Here is a 12,228-nt window from a genome sequence, read left to right as displayed (position 1 = left end):
CAGTGGGTCTGATGGTAGCATTAATTAAGAGCCTAGTCATATTCAGTGGGTCTGATGGTAGCATTAATTAATAGCCCTAGTCATGTTCAGTGGGTCTGATGGTAGCATTAATGAAGAGCCCTATTCCTGTTCAGTGGGTCTGATGGTAGCTCCAGTTAAGAGCCCTAGTCCTGTTCAGTGGGTATGATGGTATCTCTAATAATAACCCTAGTCCTGTTCAGTGGGTCTGATGGTAGCATTAATGAAGAGCCCTATTCCTGTTCAGTGGGTCTGATGGTAGCTCTAGTTAAGAGCCCTAGTCCTGTTCAGTGGGTCTGATGGTAGCTCTAATTAATAGTCCTAGTCCTGTTCAGTTGGTCTGATGGTAGCTCTAACTAATATCCCTAGTCCTGTTCAGTGGGTCTGATGGTAGCATTAATTAATAGTCCTAGTCCTGTTCAGTGGGTCTGATGGTAGCATTAATTAATAGCCCTAGTCCTGTTCAGTGGGTCTGATGGTAGCATTAATTAAGAGTCCTAGTCCTGTTCAGTGGGTCTGATGGTAGCATTAATTAAGAGCCTAGTCCTATTCAGTGGGTCTGATGGTAGCATTAATTAATAGCCCTAGTCCTGTTCAGTGGGTCTGATGGTAGCATTAATGAAGAGCCCTATTCCTGTTCAGTGGGTCTGATGGTAGCTCTAGTTAAGAGCCCTAGTCCTGTTCAGTGGGTCTGATGGTATCTCTAATAATAACCCTAGTCCTGTTCAGTGGGTCTGATGGTAGCATTAATGAAGAGCCCTATTCCTGTTCAGTGGGTCTGATGGTAGCTCTAGTTAAGAGCCCTAGTCCTGTTCAGTGGGTCTGATGGTAGCTCTAATTAATAGTCCTAGTCCTGTTCAGTTGGTCTGATGGTAGCTCTAACTAATATCCCTAGTCCTGTTCAGTGGGTCTGATGGTAGCATTAATTAATAGCCCTAGTCCTGTTCAGTGGGACTGATGGTATAATTAATTAATAGTCCTAGTCCTGTTCAGTGGGTCTGATGGTAGCTCTAATTAATAGTCCTAGTCCTGTTCAATGGGTCTGATGGTAACATTAATAGCCCTAGTCCTGTTCAGTGGGTCTGATGGTAGCATTAATTAATAGTCCTTGTCCTGTTCAGTGGGTCTGATGGTAGCATTAATTAATAGTCCTAGTCCTGTTCAGTGGGTCTGATGGTAGCATTAATTAATAGTCCTAGTCCTGTTCAGTGGGTCTGATGATAGCATTAATTAATAGTCCTAGTCCTGTTCAGTGGGTCTGATGGTAGCATTAATTAATAGTCCTGGTCCTGTTCAGTGGGTCTGATGTTAGCATTAATTAATAGTCCTAGTCCTGTTCAGTGGGTCTGATGGTAGCATTAATTAATAGTCCTAGTCCTGTTCAGTGGGTCTGATGGTAGCTCTAATTAATATTCCTAGTCCTATTCAGTGGGTCTGATGGTAGCATTAATTAATAGTCCTAGTCCTGTTCAGTGGGTCTGATGGTAGCTCTAATTAATATTCCTAGTCCTATTCAGTGGGTCTGATGGTAGCATTAATTAATAGTCCTGTTCTCAAGGCTCCTTTACTTCCCTTGTCTATATGGATCCCACACACTTTTCACCTCCTCTGCTACTCTGTCTGTGCCCTGAGGGTGTGTGTGTGTGTGTGTGTGTGAGTCCCTAAGTTTGTGCGTGTGTTTCCCCCTGCCTCTAAACCCCTTAACACCCCTTCATCCGTTCCCCCCCTTCCTCTAAACCCCTTAACACCTCTTCATCCGTTCCCCCCGTTCCCTCCTGCCTCTAAACCCCTTAACACCTCCTCATCTCCACAAACGCTAGGCTTACCTTGTCCCCCTTGACTCCGTCAGTTCCCTGCAAGACAGAACAAACACACACACACAAGGTTAGTCTGGCCTTGTCATTGCAGACGATAGAGTCGAGAGCAGAGAGGGGCGACAGGAGACACTTTGGCTCTGTTATGGATTGAAGTGGACTTCATTAGCAAGGACAACTTCTGAAAATACAATCATCTCTGAACTTAATTACAACTTTAAAACACTGACTCTGTGACTGTAGAAATTAGTGATCTTGGCTCACATACAATGACATACACACACTAATGCACCAAGTATGAAGTATTTCAAGTATTTCATATTGACTATACAATTCCAATACTATGTGACAGTTTTTTTTCGTTTTCAATGTGACGCCACTCACATCTCTTCCATCAGCTCCTGGGATTCCATTGGAACCGCCTTTACCGTCTTTACCCTGGATTGGGAATGGGATAGGAATGGAGACAGGCATCACTCAATGTCTTTGACTAGACTTAATAATACACACACACACACACACACACATATCTCTTACCGGGGGTCCTGTAACACCTACACCCATGGGTCCCTGTGGCCCTGGAGGCCCGTCCTCTCCTTTAGGACCCTGTGAAAAGGAAACACATACACATTAAAATGAGAACTTAGTGTTGTGAAATTGTTGGATATTACTTGTTAGATATTACTGCACTGTCGGAGCTAGAAGCACAAGCATTTCGCTACACCCGCAATAACATCTGCTAAACACGTGTATGTGAAAAATAACATTTGATTTGATTTGATATGTGAGTGTGTTTGTGTGTGTGTGTGTGTTTATGCACGTATGAGTGTGGGTGTGTTTATGCACATATACAGTAATCCTTCTACCCTCCCTCCCCCACCCCCCCATGAAAAAAAGGGGGTGGTTGTCCCACTGGCTATCCTAAATTGAATGCACCAATTTGTAAGTCGCTCTGGATAAGAGCGTCTGCTAAATGACTTAAATGTAAATGTACAGTATGTGTGCTACGCGGGTGTGTGTGTGTGTGTGTGTGTGTGTGTGTGTGTGTGTGTGTGTGTGTGTGTGTGTGTGTGTGTGTGTGTGTGTGTACCGTTTCCCCAGCAGGTCCAATAGGTCCACTAAGTCCTCTAATACCCTGAGGACCCTGTAGAAGAGCAACATGATGAAGATAATACACTGCTCAAAAAAATTAAGGGAACACTTAAACAACACAATGTAACTCCAAGTCAATCACACTTCTGTGAAATCAAACTGTCCACATAGGAAGCAACACTGATTGACAATAAATGTCACATGCTGTTGTGCAAATGGAATAGACAACAGGTGGAAATTATAGGCAATTAGCAAGACACCCCCAATAAAGGACTGGTTTTGCATGTGGTGACCACAGACCACTTCTCAGTTCCTATGCTTCCTGGCTGATGTTTTGGTCACTTTTGAATGCTGGCGGTGCTTTCACTCTAGTGGTAGCATGAGACGGAGTCCACAACCCACACAAGTGGCTCAGGTAGTGCAGCTCATCCAGGATGGCACATCAATGCGAGCTGTGGCATGAAGGTTTGCTGTGTCTGTCAGCGTAGTGTCCAGAGCATGGAGGCGCTACCAGGAGACAGGCCAGTACATCAGGAGATGTGGAGGAGGCCGTAGGAGGGCAACAACCCAGCAGCAGGACTGCTACCTCCGCCTTCGTGCCAGGAGGAGCAGGAGGAGCACTGCCAGAGCCCTGCAAAATGACCTCCAGCAGGCCACAAATGTGCATGTGTCTGCTCAAACGGTCAGAAACAGACTCCATGAGGGTGGTATGAGGGCCCGACGTCCACAGGTGGGGGTTGTGCTTACAGCCCAACACCGTGCAGGACGTTTGGCATTTGCCAGAGAACACCAAGATTGGCAAATTCGCCACTGGCGCCCTGTGCTCTTCACAGATGAAAGCAGGTTCACACTGAGCACGTGACAGACGTGACAGAGTCTGTAGACGCCGTGGAGAACGTTCTGCTGCCTGCAACATCCTCCAGCATGACCGGTTTGGCGGTGGGTCAGTCATGGTGTGGGGTGGCATTTCTTTGGGGGTCCGCACAGCCCTCCATGTGCTCGCCAGAGGTAGCCTGACTGCCATTAGGTACCGAGATGAGATCCTCAGACCCCTTGTGAGACCATATGCTGGTGCGGTTGGCCCTGGGTTCCTCCTAATGCAAGACAATGCTAGACCTCATGTGGCTGGAGTGTGTCAGCAGTTCCTGCAAGAGGAAGGCATTGATGCTATGGACTGGCCTGCCCGTTCCACAGACCTGAATCCAATTGAGCACATCTGGGACATCATGTCTCGCTCCATCCACCAACGCCACGTTGCACCACAGACTGTCCAGGAGTTGGCGGATGCTTTAGTCCAGGTCTGGGAGGAGATCCCTCAGGAGACCATCCACCACCTCATCAGGAGCATGCCCAGGCGTTGTAGGGAGGTCATACAGGCACGTGGAGGCCACACACACTACTGAGCCTCATTTTGACTTGTTTTAAGGACATTACATCAAAGTTGGATCAGCCTGTAGTGTGGTTTTCCACTTTAATTTTGAGGGTGACTCCAAATCCAGACCTCCATGGGTTGATACATTTGATTTCCATTGATAATTTTTGTGTGATTTTGTTGTCAGCACATTCAACTATGTAAATAAAAAAGTATTTAATAAGATTATTTCATTCATTCAGATCTAGGATGTGTTATTTTAGTGTTCCCTTTATTTTTTTGAGCAGTGTAGAAAGAGACTATAGAAACCATTTGACCTACTAGAGGCAATCATATTTCATATGCATTTAATCATTATTTTGTCATGTTTTTTATTAGAATAATAACACTTACTGCCACCCCTGGTAGGCCCCTAGGTCCTTCTTCTCCCTAAGACAGAGAGAGAGAGAGAGAGAGAGAGAGAGAGAGAGAGAGAGAGAGAGAGAGAGAGAGAGAGAGAGAGAGAGAGAGAGAGAGAGAGAGAGAGAGAGAGAGAGAGAGAGAGAGAGAGAGAGAGAGAGAGAGAGAGAGAGAGAGAGAGAGAGAGAGAGTGAATAACATAACATCTCTCATTATCCCAAACATTCCCAAAGACGGTACCTCAACTAAACCAAGTGAAGATGACTCTGTCTGTTCTACTAAACCAAGTGAAGAAGACATTGTCTGTTCTACTAAACCAAGTGAAGAAGACATTGTCTGTTCTATTAACCCAAGTGAAGAAGACTCTGTCTGTTCTATTAAACCAAGTGAAGAAGACTCTGTCTGTTCTATTAAACCAAGTGAAGAAGACTGTCTGTTCTATTAAACAAAGTGAAGAAGACTCTCTCTGTTCTATTAAACCAAGTGAAGAAGACTCTGTCTGTTCTATTAAACCAAGTGAAGAAGACTCTGTCTGTTCTATTAAACCAAGTGAAGAAGACTGTCTGTTCTATTAAACCAAGTGAAGAAGACTGTCTGTTCTACTAAACCAAGTGAAGAAGACTCTGTCTGTTCTATTAAACCAAGTGAAGAAGACTCTGTCTGTTCTACATCTCTTTTGAACAGTGTGAGAAACAATTCATGGTATGAAAATGGAAGTACCGAAAACAGAAAACATCAGTACACAGAAGCTACCTGAACCAACTAAATAGCTAACATATGAGTTGAAACGTGGTCTAGGTCAATAGACAACAGCCAAGGTAAGTGTATTAGTATTTTGAGTGACCCATCTCCTCAGTGAATGTGTTCTTACTTGAGGTCCTGCGAGGCCCACTCCTTCAACTCCTGGGTCACCCTACAGGGGGCAGCATAGACACACACACACACACACACACACACACACACACACACACACACACACACACACACACACACACACACACACACACACACACACACACACACACACACACACACACACACACACACACACACACACTGAGTCAGTTACTGATGAGCTACAACACCTCACCAACCTCACAGACACACACACACTGAGTCAGTTACTGATTAACTACAACTACAACACCTCACCAACCTCACAGACACACACACTGAGTCAGTTACTGATGAACTACAACGACAAAACCTCACCAACCTCACAGACACACACACTGAGTCAGTTACTGATTAACTACAGCTACAACACCTCACCGACCTCACAGACACATACACAGAGTCAGTTACTGATTAACTACAACTACAACACCTCACCAACCTAACAGACACACACACTGAGTCAGTTACTGATGAACTACAACACCTCACCAACCTCACAGACACACACACTGAGTCAGTTACTGATTAACTACAACTACAACACCTCACCAACCTCAGAGACACACACACTGAGTCAGTTACTGATTAACTACAACTACAACACCTCACCCACCTCACAGACACACACACTGAGTCAGTTACTGATTAACTACAACTACAACACCTCACCAACCTCACAGACACACACACTGAGTCAGTTACTGATTAACTACAGCTACAACACCTCACCAACCTCACAGACACACACACTGAGTCAGTTACTGATTAACTACAACTACAACACCTCACCAACCTCACAGACACACACACTGAGTCAGTTATTGATTAACTACAGCTACAACACCTCACCAACCTCACAGACACACACACTGAGTCAGTTACTGATGAACTACAACTACAACACCTCACCAACCTCAGAGACACACACACTGAGTCAGTTACTGATTAACTACAGCTACAACACCTCACCAACCTCACAGACACACACACTGAGTCAGTTACTGATTAACTACAGCTACAACACCTCACCAACCTCACAGACACACACACTGAGTCAGTTACTGATGAACTACAGCTACAACACCTCACCAACCTCACAGACACACACACTGAGTCAGTTACTGATTAACTACAACTACAACACCTCACCAACCTCAGAGACACACACACTGAGTCAGTTACTGATTAACTACAGCTACAACACCTCACCAACCTCACAGACACACACACTGAGTCAGTTACTGATTAACTACAACTACAACACCTCACCAACCTCACAGACACACACACTGAGTCAGTTATTGATTAACTACAGCTACAACACCTCACCAACCTCACAGACACACACACTGAGTCAGTTACTGATTAACTACAACACCTCACCGACCTCACAGACACACACACTGAGTCAGTTACTGATTAACTACAGCTACAACACCTCACCAACCTCAGAGACACACACACTGAGTCAGTTACTGATTAACTACAGCTACAACACCTCACCAACCTCAAAGACACACACACTGAGTCAGTTACTGATTAACTACAGCTACAACACCTCACCAACCTCACAGACACACACACTGAGTCAGTTACTGATTAACTACAACTACAACACCTCACCAACCTCAGAGACACACACACTGAGTCAGTTACTGATTAACTACAGCTACAACACCTCACCAACCTCACAGACACACACACTGAGTCAGTTACTGATTAACTACAACTACAACACCTCACCAACCTCACAGACACACACACTGAGTCAGTTACTGATTAACTACAACTACAACACCTCACCAACCTCAGAGACACACACACTGAGTCAGTTACTGATTAACTACAGCTACAACACCTCACCAACCTCACAGACACACACACTGAGTCAGTTACTGATTAACTACAACTACAACACCTCACCAACCTCACAGACACACACACTGAGTCAGTTACTGATTAACTACAACACCTCACCAACCTCACAGACACACACACTGAGTCAGTTACTGATTAACTACAGCTACAACACCTAACCAACCTCACAGACACACACACTGAGTCAGTTACTGATTAACTACAACTACAACACGTCACCAACCTCACAGACACACACACTGAGTCAGTTACTGATTAACTACAACTACAACACCTCACCAACCTCACAGACACACACACTGAGTCAGTTACTGATTAACTACAACTACAACACCTCACCAACCTCAGAGACACACACACTGAGTCAGTTACTGATTAACTACAACTACAACACCTCACCAACCTAACAGACACACACACTGAGTCAGTTACTGATTAACTACAGCTACAAAACCTCACCAACCTCACAGACACACACACTGAGTCAGTTACTGATTAACTACAACTACAACACCTCACCAACCTCACAGACACACACACTGAGTCAGTTACTGATTAACTACAACTACAACACCACACCAATCTCACAGACACACACACTGAGTCAGTTACTGATGAACTACAACACCTCACCAACCTCACAGACACACACACTGAGTCAGTTACTGATGAATTAAAGCTACAATACCTCACCAACCTCACAGACACACACACTGAGTCAGTTACTGATTAACTACAGCTACAACACCTCGCCAACCTCACAGACACACACACTGAGTCAGTTACTGATTAACTACAACTACAACACCTCACCAACTTCACAGACACACACACTGAGTCAGTTACTGATGAACTACAACACCTCACCAACCTCACAGACACACACACTGAGTCAGTTACTGATTAACTACAACACCTCACCAACCTCACAGACACACACACTGAGTCAGTTACTGATTAACTACAGCTACAACACCTCACCAACTTCACAGACACACACACTGAGTCAGTTACTGATGAACTACAACACCTCACCAACCTCACAGACACACACACTGAGTCAGTTACTGATGAACTACAACACCTCACCAACCTAACAGACACACACACTGAGTCAGTTACTGATTAACTACAACTACAACACCTCACCAACCTCACAGACACACACACTGAGTCAGATACTGATGAACTACAAAACCTCACCAACCTCACAGACACACACACTGAGTCAGTTACTGATTAACTACAACTACAACACGTCACCAACAAAACAGACACACACACTGAGTCAGTTATTGATTAACTACAACTACAACACCTCACCAACTTCACAGACACACACACTGAGTCAGTTACTGATTAACTACAGCTACAACACCTCACCAACCTCACAGACACACACACTGAGTCAGTTGCTGATTAACTACAACGACAAAACATCACCAATCTCACAGACACACACACTGAGTCAGTTACTGATGAACTACAGCTACAACACCTCACCAACCTCACAGACACACACACTTAGTCAGTTGCTGATTAACTACAACTACAACACCTCACCAACCTCACAGACACACACACTGAGTCAGTTACTGATTAACTACAACTACAACACCTCACCAACCTCAGAGACACACACACTGAGTCAGTTACTGATGAACTTCAACTACAACACCTCACCAACCTCACAGACACACACACTGAGTCAGTTACTGATGAACTACAACACCTCACCAACCTCACAGACACACACACTGAGTCAGTTACTGATTAACTACAACTACAACACCTCACCAACCTCACAGACACACACACTGAGTCAGTTACTGATTAACTACAACGACAAAACCTCACCAATCTCACAGACACACACACTGAGTCAGTTACTGATTAACTACAACTACAACACCTCACCAACCTCACAGACACACACACTGAGTCAGTTACTGATTAACTACAGCTACAACACCTCACCAACCTAACAGACACACACACTGAGTCAGTTACTGATTAACTACAACTACAACACCTCACAAACCTCACAGACACACACACTGAGTCAGTTACTGATGAACTACAACACCTCACCAACCTCACAGACACACACCCTGAGTCAGTTACTGATTAACTACAACTACAACACCTCACCAACCTCACAGACACACACACTGAGTCAGTTACTGATTAACTACAACTACAACACCTCACCAACCTCACAGACACACACACTGAGTCAGTTACTGATTAACTACAACTACAACACCTCACCAACCTCACAGACACACACACTGAGTCAGTTACTGATGAACTACAATTACAACACCTCACCAACCTCACACGTCCTACCTGGCTTCCTTTAGGTCCAACAGGCCCCTGGACACCGGGAAGCCCTGCTTTACCCTGGTAGATGAGAGAGAGAGAGAGAGAGAGAGAGAGAGAGAGAGAGAGAGAGAGAGAGAGAGAGAGAGAGAGAGAGAGAGAGAGAGAGAGAGAGAAGAGGAAGAAAGAGAAGAAAGAAGAAGATATTATATTTCAGCATGCATATCAATAGTAGGCACACACACACACAAAAAGAAGTGATACACCAGGGTCAAATTGAGACAGACTCACGTGTTTCCCTGCGGTCCCCTCTCCTGGGGGTCCGGGGTTGCCCCTCTCACCCTTGGCTCCCAGCACCCCTCCTACACCCACATGTCCCCCAGAGACAGGCACACAGCTCTCACACGCATCTCCCTGGTGAAGGATACAACACACAGAAAGAGAAATGTCAGCGTTAGTTAGTTACATTTAAATTCTTGTCATTAAGCAGACACTCTTATCCAGAACGAGTTTGTACATTTTTTCATACTTGTTGCAAGCGCCATGCTCTACCAACTGAGCTGCACGGGACTAGTAAGTAAGTTAGTTAGTTAGTTAGTTAGTTAGTTAGTTAGTTAGTTAGTTAGTTAGTTAGTTAGTGAGGTAGTTAGTTAGTTAGTTAGTGAGGTAGTTCATTAGTTAGATAGTGAATTCATTTGTTACATAGTAAGTGAGTGACTTAGTTAGTTAAATAGACAGACAGACAGACAGACAGACAGACAGACAGACAGACAGACAGACAGACAGACAGACAGACAGACAGACAGACAGACAGACAGACAGACAGACAGACAGACAGACAGACAGACAGACAGACAGACAGACAGACAGACAGACAGACAGACAGACAGACAGACAGACAGACAGATAGATAGATAGATAGATAGATAGATAGATAGATAGATAGATAGATAGATAGATAGATAGATAGATAGATAGATAGATAGATAGATAGATAGATAGATAGATAGATAGATAGATAGATAGATAGATAGATAGATAGATTGATATATAGATTGATAGATAGATAGATAGATTGATAGATAAACAGATAGATAAACAGATAGACAGATATGTGAGATGGACAGATAAACAGCCAGACAGACAGCCAACCAGACAAAGAGCCAGCCAACCATCCCAGCTACACAGCCAGGCAGCCAGCCAGACTGAGAGCCAGCCAGCCATCCCAGCTACACAGCCAGACAGACAGCCAGACTGAGAGCCAGCCAGCCATCCCAGCTACACAGCCAGACAGCCAGCCAGACTGACTCATTGATAGGTTGGTTGGTTGGTTGTTCCATACCTTCTCTCCCTTCAGTCCAGTTAGTCCATCCCGACCAGGCTCTCCAGGCAGGCCCGGGGTTCCATGGGTTCCGGCCAATCCTTGGTCTCCTTGCTCACCCTGGTCTCCCTAGCAACAGAGACACATGACGTTGTCAATAAAAACAATGCATTGTAATCAATAACATGGATCTGGTCTGTGACTTGTACTTAGACATGAATAAATGAAGATTGATTTAACAACAATCCAGGAAAATAATTCAACGTTACTGATTACAATGCATGAAGCTTCATCAAATTATAATTAGTCTGAATTAAACAAGTACCTAAACCCAGTAATAGGTTTAACCTCTTAAGAATCTGACCCTTTTTTCAATTTTGCCTAAAATGACATACCCAAATCTAACTGCCTGTAGCTCAGGACCAGAAGCAAGGATATGCATATTCCTGATACCATTTGAAAGGAAACACTTGGAAGTTTGTGGAAATGTGAAATTAATGTAGGAGAATATAACATATTAGATCTGGTAAAAGATAATACAAACAAAAAAACATAAGTGTTCTTTTAAAAAATTGTATCATCTTTGAAATGCAAGAGAAAGCCCAAAATATAATATTGCGGTTTAGGCGCAATTTAGCAGTGTGTGTGCAAAGTTTCAGATTGATCCAGTGAGGCATTGCAACACTGGACTATTTTGTAAGAAGTCTGCCCAAATGTGCCGAATTGGTCAATTGATACATTTTCAAGTACATAACTATAGAGAACATGCAAAAATGATATGGTAATACAAAATTTAAGTTTACACAGTCCCAGGAATGTCATACGTGATGGATCATTAGCTTATACACTAACTTTCACACATCTAGATGGCCGAGCGGGGTGGGTGTGGAGCCAGAGACAGCACGTTAGCTCAACCGTAGAGGTTAATCTCTGGGTTTGTGATACCAGATTCCTGAATTGTATTGCTGCCTGTCTTCGTTCAGGTAACATCAGTGTGTGCTAAAGATTCAACGTTACTTAAGACGGTCTGAATGACTCATCAGAGGGCCTACATTTAGACTTCCCAGGTATAGGGCCTATGGTTATTTAAGGTGGACGAAACCTTCCAGGGACCT

General features: G+C 44.1%; 1 protein-coding gene across 1 annotated transcript in view; it reads right to left on the bottom strand.

Moving 5' to 3' along the window:
• The window catches only part of LOC311131860 (uncharacterized protein), a 165,680-nt gene that overhangs the window by 72,297 nt on the left and 81,155 nt on the right, over window positions 1–12,228 (bottom strand). Inside the window, exons 30-38 of the mRNA XM_084164988.1 lie at window positions 11,135–11,242; window positions 10,084–10,206; window positions 9,820–9,873; window positions 5,567–5,608; window positions 4,690–4,725; window positions 2,923–2,976; window positions 2,370–2,438; window positions 2,217–2,270; window positions 1,845–1,871 (exon numbers count right to left, since the gene is read on the bottom strand). Of these exons, the coding sequence (XP_084021114.1) occupies window positions 1,845–1,871; window positions 2,217–2,270; window positions 2,370–2,438; window positions 2,923–2,976; window positions 4,690–4,725; window positions 5,567–5,608; window positions 9,820–9,873; window positions 10,084–10,206; window positions 11,135–11,242 (567 nt within the window). The remainder of the gene's footprint in view (window positions 1–1,844; window positions 1,872–2,216; window positions 2,271–2,369; window positions 2,439–2,922; window positions 2,977–4,689; window positions 4,726–5,566; window positions 5,609–9,819; window positions 9,874–10,083; window positions 10,207–11,134; window positions 11,243–12,228) is intronic.

Source organism: Coregonus lavaretus (assembly GCF_964263955.1).
Source record: "Coregonus lavaretus genome assembly, chromosome: 7".
Lineage (NCBI taxonomy): Eukaryota > Metazoa > Chordata > Actinopteri > Salmoniformes > Salmonidae > Coregonus > Coregonus lavaretus.
This window is presented reverse-complemented; position numbering and strand designations above follow the sequence as displayed.